At 29.9% G+C, this 7138-nt stretch overlaps 1 protein-coding gene across 2 annotated transcripts; it reads right to left on the minus strand.

The window, feature by feature from the left end:
* Positions 1-235: 235 nt before the first annotated feature.
* LOC123882163 (AT-hook motif nuclear-localized protein 20-like) lies at positions 236-2356 on the minus strand. Of its 2 annotated transcripts, none has more exons than XM_045930974.1 (2): positions 1885-2356; positions 236-1551 (listed from the first exon to the last, which is right to left on the minus strand). In XM_045930974.1, the coding sequence occupies exon 2, from the start codon at positions 1549-1551 to the stop codon at positions 628-630; it is 924 nt and encodes a 307-aa protein (XP_045786930.1). In that variant the 5' UTR covers positions 1885-2356; the 3' UTR covers positions 236-627. The 2 variants fall into 2 exon arrangements, with proteins under 2 accessions (XP_045786930.1, XP_045786929.1); XM_045930973.1 differs by having other exon boundaries at positions 236-1555.
* Between the last annotated feature and the right edge of the window lie 4782 nt (positions 2357-7138).

The following is a 7138-nucleotide window of genomic DNA, read 5'->3' on the forward strand; positions in this document are numbered from 1 at the left end:
GGCTCTGTCCCCTTTTTTTATCCAGAAAAAAAATAAGAATTTTTCAAAGATAATTCTTTTTTGGATTTTTTCATGCGCCTCTCTTTAATTCAACGATATTGTAATTTTTAGCATCATATAATTTTGGCCAGGAAGACTTCTATGGAAATATGAGAACTATATTTTTAGCATCAGAACTTTTGTGTGCACAAAATATAATTTTAGAAAATTCAGAACTTGACATTCACAAAGAACCTTCCAAAAATGAAATCCATTCATTTGTAGTATTATTTTGAGAGGTACAAAAACCATTTTATGGTACAAAAACCATATGTATTATTATCGGTCCCAAATAAACATTGTGGCATAACCACAAAGTTTACAAACAAAATATGGGAATAAGGAAAAGACTAAAGAAACAAAACAAAACAAAACAAACCTAACCTAGCTTACTAGCTAGCCAGGACACATTACAACAAAATACAATCAACTTGATCACATAAAGTTCACAAGCAAATAGCATAATGTAATAATGTGCATCGTGCCTGTTTGATAACATGGTAAATTTGATAAAATTACAGTGAAATCAACCAATGTGTCGATGTAATTTTGTTCAAACTCACCGTAATACCAAACAAGCACGTAATCTCAGAACCCTGGAGGTGGACGCCAGAACACATCATGTGCCCTAGGATGTCCAACACCATTGTGCAGCAAATTTGGATTCAAATTGTATTCAGCTAATCCATGAGAAGTTGCGCCGCCGCCGCCACCACTACCACTTGCTGAGCCAGAAGCACCAGAACCAGAACCAGAACCACCATCATTGTTGTGATTATTAATAATACCATTAATACCAATGTTATTATTAATAACATGATTAATGTTATTAATCTCTTGCATATTTGCTTCTTGTTCCTCTTCTATAGCTAATGGTAATCTTTCATAAGTAGCATTAGCAAAAGTAGAAGCAACGATCATGACAGGTCCACAAGCAACCAAACCCCCGACGACAATTCCTCCGATCAGCTGTCCGTGAGCTCCGGTGATATAAACCGACAGTCCGGTAGCCGACGGAGGCGACGGCGGAGGCAAAAAAGCACCGCTGAGTGAAACAAGCTCATATCTCCCAGCAAGAACAAGCATATTTCCGGTAGGATCAGACCGTTGCCGGAGAGTGACATTGCTAACAGCGCCGGAACCGCAATGAATCGAAACTCCACGGTGGCGGACATTAGCAAAGTTGGAAATACACGCAACGATGTCGTTTCCGTCGGCGATTTCCAAGATATGGCTGCGCAGCGCGTTTGGAGTTTCTCTGGTTATCACCACCGGCGGTTTTGCCTTGTTCCTTGAACCAGGCGGACGTCCACGTGGACGGCGTCCGCCACTTCCGGTGTTCTGTCCACTGCTGACACGGCCGGTGCTGTTTTCACCTTCTCCGTTAACGTTACCGTTAATGTTAACGGTGTTGCTGTTGCTGTTGTTACTCAACGTTGGAGTAACGATACCGCTGTTGTTTTCGAAGTCTTGGTCTCTTCGTAACCCGACCCGGTTCAACCAATTCGCCATCTTTCTGTACAAAAAAGGAAAAAAAGAAATCAGTTTTTCACAAACCCAGAAAATAAATACATAAAAAAATAAAAAACAAAAATACAGAAAATAAAATTATTATTTTATTCCACTAGATCTCTTTCTCTTAACACCATGTATTAAATTGATGTAACCGAATAAAAAACATTATCCAAATTTGTGCAAAATATAATTATAAAAAAATTGAGGTAGTAGCACTTTGCTACTCCTCTCTTTTTGAAAAAAAATTAATTATGCAAAAAATAAATAAATTATAGAAAAATTATTATAAAAAAAAAAACTTAAATAGGAAGAAACCTTGTTGTAGCTCACCTTGAAAAACTTGTGAAGGGTTGTTTTTGGGAGTTGTGTGTAAAGGGTAAGAAAATGAAGCTAATGAGATTTGAGGGTGATAATGTTTGTGTTTTTTGTGTGTATAGTGTGCGGTTTTCTTTGACTCACAAAGCAAAAATAGTGTTTTTTTGGTATATGTGGGTGTGTGATAAATTCAAGATTTTGAAATAGATAGCCAAAGTATTAATATGTCACCTAACAAAATAAAACTTTGGAACTATTCAAAATAAAGAATTTTAGAGCTAGTTGCATAAAATGGAATGATTATGATGGAGGAAAAAAGTAAGCCATGATAAGGGATGGGTTAAAGAGTGGATATGAGTTGATGTGTGGCAGTGTTTGTTTTGTGGTTTGGACTTTTGTAAATAATGGAATCCAAAAGACCAAAACAATGTCTCGAGTACCTCGTGGGAGGCCAAGAGAAGAGTGTTTATTATTGATGATTGATGATGAATGTTTGATTGCATGACCTTGGTTTATATAGAGAACAAAATGTTACATTGACAAAATTTAGGCATTTTTTTATTTAATTTTTTCTAATATTGACATTATTCAAAGTCAATAAATAATTTTTTATTTCAATCAAATAATAAATATTTAACAATTTTAACAATTGGTGTATTTAGTCTATTTATAATAAAGTATTCTAAAGCTTACATAATTTTATTTTAAGTATGTATTTATTTAAAGAGATTTTTAATTAATCTTTTTTTTAAAGGCTATCCGATTTAAACTTGGTTTTATAAAAATTTACCTCGTATCGATAAATTCAAATTTGTTTAAAAATAAATATATACATATATATCTAAATACTTGTTTGGAATTACAAATAAGTTAAAACAAAATTATAATATGATACCGTAATTTTGTTGATAGTTAACTATAGTCTTTGCTCAAATTATTGGAATACATTGTGATTATGTTGCCTCGTCAAAAAAATAAAATTGTGATTATGCTTATCCATGTTTTGGTCCAAACATGCATTTATTTGTACGCGTTTCTATTTTTGATATTTTACTAACAAGCTAATAAAAAATAAAAAAATTACTGTTTAGCATATAAATTAATTGAATTCGTTAAGCATTAAAATTTGGATTCACTTTTTTAATAAATAAAAATAACTTTTGCCAATTTTGATTTTTTAATAAATAAAAGTAGATTTTACCAATTTAGATAAGGCGAATTCAGAACACAGCGTTGAATACATTGCCGTTAAATATATTACCGTTGAACGGCATACCGTTAAGTTTTGATTGATAAAAGTTTACATCTATAGTTTAATTTTAAGTATTTGTTAATTTATTTAACGGTATTTCTAATCAACGTTATGTTTTTTGCAAAACTATCCACTATAAACTTAATTTTATTTGATCTATATTTTGATTCAATACATCAACTAATTTTTATCAAACTTTTCTTATGTAGTTTTGGGATAGAGTATTATTCAATAAAATTAAGTTTGTTTATATATACAATATGGTACTGTAATTTTGATGATATGTGAGTATGCTGGCTCGTCAAGAAAATAAAATTGTGATTATGCTTATCCATGTTTTGGTCCAAACATGCATTTATTTGTACGCGTTTCTATTTTTGATATTTTACTGACAAGCTAATAAAAAATAAAAAAATTACTATTTAGCATATAAATTAATTGAATTCGTTAAGCATTAAAATTTTTATTCACTTTTTTAATAAATAAAAATAACTTTTGCCAATTTTGATTTTTTAATAAATAAAAGTAGATTTTACCAATTTAGATAAGGCGAATTCAGAACTCAGCGTTGAATACATTGCCGTTAAATATATTACCGTTGAACAACATACCGTTAAGTTTTGATTGATAAAAGTTTACATATATTGTTTAATTTTAAGTATTTGTTAAGTTATTTAACGGTATTTCTAATCAACGTTATGTTTTTTGCAAAACTATCCACTATAAACTTAGCTTTATTTGATATATATTTTGATTCAATACATCAACTAATTTTTTTCAAACTTTTCTTATGTAATTTTGGGATAGAGTATTATTCTATAAAATTAAGTTTGTTTATATATACAATATGGTACTGTAATTTTGATGATATGTGATTATGCTGCCTCGTCAAAAAAATAAAATTGTGATTATGCTTATACATGTTTTGGTCCAAACATGCATTTATTTGTACGCGTTTCTATTTTTGATATTTTACTGACAAGCTAATAAAAAATAAAAAATAACTATTTAGCGTACAAATTAATTGAATTCGTTAAGCATTAAAATTTGGATTCCCTTTTTTAATAAATAAAAATAACTTTTGCCAATTTTGATTTTTTAATAAATAAAAATAGATTTTACCAATTTAGATAAGGCGAATTCAGAACTCGGCGTTGAATACATTGCCGTTAAATATATTACCGTTGAACGGCATACCGTTAAGTTTTGATTGATAAAATTTTACATATATAGTTTAATTTTAAGTATTTGTTAATTTATTTAACGGTATTTTTAATCAACGTTATGTTTTTTGCAAAACTATCCAATATAAACTTAGTTTTATTTGATCTATATTTTGATTCAATACATCAACTAACTTTTATCAAACTTTTCTTATGTAATTTTGGGATAGAATATTATTCAATAAAATTAAGATTATATATGCTTACATCCAAACACTTGTTTGAAATCACAAAAATTACGATATAGCACCGTAATTTTGTTGATGTTTAGGTATAGTCTTTTACACAAATTATAGTGGTACATTGTGATTTTGCTAATTCATCCTAGGTCCAATTATTCATTTATTTGTACGCGTTTCTATTTTTGATATTTTACTTACAAGCTAAGAAAAATAAAAATATAGCTATTTAGTGTACAAATTAATTGAATTCGTTTAGCATTAATATTTGTGTCCACTTTATTAATAAAATATTTAATTATTTTTTACCAATTTAGATACGGCGAATTCATAACTTAGCGTTGAATACATTATCATCTAACGGCATACCGCTAAATGTCACACCGTTAAATTTTAGTGTATTAAATTTACATAATTTAATTTTAATTATTTGTCTATTAATTTATCGGTATTTTTAAGCAACCTTGTTTTTTTTCAAGTCTATCCAATATAAACTTAGTTTTACTAAAATGTAGGCCAAATGGACTTAGGGGTCCTTTAAGTTTCGCATTTGTAATAATTAGGTCCTTTAAACTTTTTAGGTAACAAATAGGTCCCTTAAGTTTTTAACTTGTTGCACCGTTACCATTTCATTTATTCTCCGTTACAAAAATTTGTTGCACCGTTATCCTTTCAGTTACCTTGTTGCATTGTGCCTGTTAACATTGACTTATATTGTGGTGAATATTTGATGAAAAAGACACATATATTGAAGGAAATTATTTGCAAGAGTAATGATGCAACGAGTTAGAAACTTAAATGACCTGACTGTTACAAACGTGAAGTTTAAAGAACCTTTGAATGCATTTAACCTAAAATGTACTTACTCTATTCCAAAAATATAAACTTAGTTTGTTCAAAGAAAACTTATATGTATTTGATCTAAATTTTGAACAAATACATCATGTGATTTTTATCAATTTTATCTTATATTTTGGCGGGACGGGTTAGTATTCAATAAAATCAAATACTTGTTTGGAATCACGACAAGTTATGACGTAATTATGATATGGCACTGTAATTTTGTCGATGATAAGTATTGTTTTTGCTCAAATCATAATGATGCATTGTGATTATGCTAAATTCATCTTTAGTCTAAATATGCATTAATTTGTACGTGTTTCTATTTTCGACACATTAACGACAAGATAAGGAAAAAGAAAAATATAACAACGTTGTGTACAAATATGGCTGGTTCCGAGATTTTGGAGGTTCTTGGCAAATAATAAAAATGGTCCCCTAAGAAAAAATATAATTTTTTTAAAAAAAAAAAAATATCATCTATTTAAATTGTAAATAGTATCAACATCAAAAATAGTACTTTATTCGTATAACTAACATAAAAAAAATGGTCATATTCCGCAACGTTGAAATTGAACAGATAAATAAAAATTATGCGATCATTTTCTTTTGACAAATATAAAATTAACATTTACCCAACAAATAAAATAAATAATTTTAAGATACGTAACTGTTCATTGGATTGAATTTCCCATAACATTTTTTTAATTGCTTTTTTAATAAAGAGGCTCTTAATTGTCAAAAAAAAAAAATTAAATAAAGATGCTCTTAAAATAAAATAAAATAAAATAAATGTCACCACCCCTTTGTCCGAAAATCTACTTAAATATTTTTAATGATGGGCTTGAAAATAAAATTGAGGCCCTGGGCTGGGGGCCTGGTTGCCCTAGCCCAAAACCGAGCATGTGTACAAATTAATTAATTTTGTCTAGCAATGTTTCTAAATATTCATCTTTGTACGTGTTTCTATTTCGGCGAATGTGGCTAGGTCAAGTATTACTAATCCCCATTGTAATTCTATCGGTGAAGATGATGCTTATCATTTGGAGGGGTCTTTTGATGAAGAAGTGGTTAAACATGTTGTGTGGGAGTGTGATAATTTTAAGAGTTCTGGTCCTGATGAGGTTAATTTTGGTTTTATCAAAAGAATTATGGATGGATGTAGGCAAGGGAGATTTTATGAGATTCTTGTTAAAATTTAATGCTAATAGTCGGTTGGTGAAGGCAGTGACGGAGCCAGAAATTTTATGTTGTGGGGGAGATAGAGTTAACTCCGGAATTGTTTTTTCATAATATGATGTTGGTGTTTTGATTGGCTACATTTTGCAAAAGCCAACCAGCCAGATGCTGGACTGAGGTGCTGTAGCATTATAGTACAGCATCCTGATGCTCTGTTTTTCGTGCAGAATTTTTATTTCAAATCTGAGTCAAGATTTGCTTCAATTATATATTCAGGCACGTGCGTCTGGGCAAAACGAGCCTTGCTCATCAAGTTTTATTGAAGTCGGCTGAAGGAATGTTATTTAAAACAAAAATATAATTATATTATATTTTTGGCGTTTTTTTTTGTTTGGTACAACATGAAACAAACAAATTATATTTTTGAAATTAATTTAGGGTTGGGCCGCAATTCCTACAGCTGTACATGTCTGAAGACCTAACTTGGACATCAAGACAATTGAAGACTATAAATATGTGAAGCCTCAAGCCTTTACAACTCATGTATTCTAAACCGTGTTGTTTACAAAGTGTGAGTTTTTAAGGTTTAGAGTTTG

This window comes from Trifolium pratense, linkage group LG4 (assembly GCF_020283565.1).
Source record: "Trifolium pratense cultivar HEN17-A07 linkage group LG4, ARS_RC_1.1, whole genome shotgun sequence".
NCBI classification, from domain to species: domain Eukaryota; kingdom Viridiplantae; phylum Streptophyta; class Magnoliopsida; order Fabales; family Fabaceae; genus Trifolium; species Trifolium pratense.

Coding starts and splice junctions, on each gene's coding strand:
- LOC123882163 (XM_045930974.1), bottom strand. CDS start 1,551: ATGGCGAATTGGTTGAACCGGGTCGGGTTACGAAGAGACCAAGACTTC.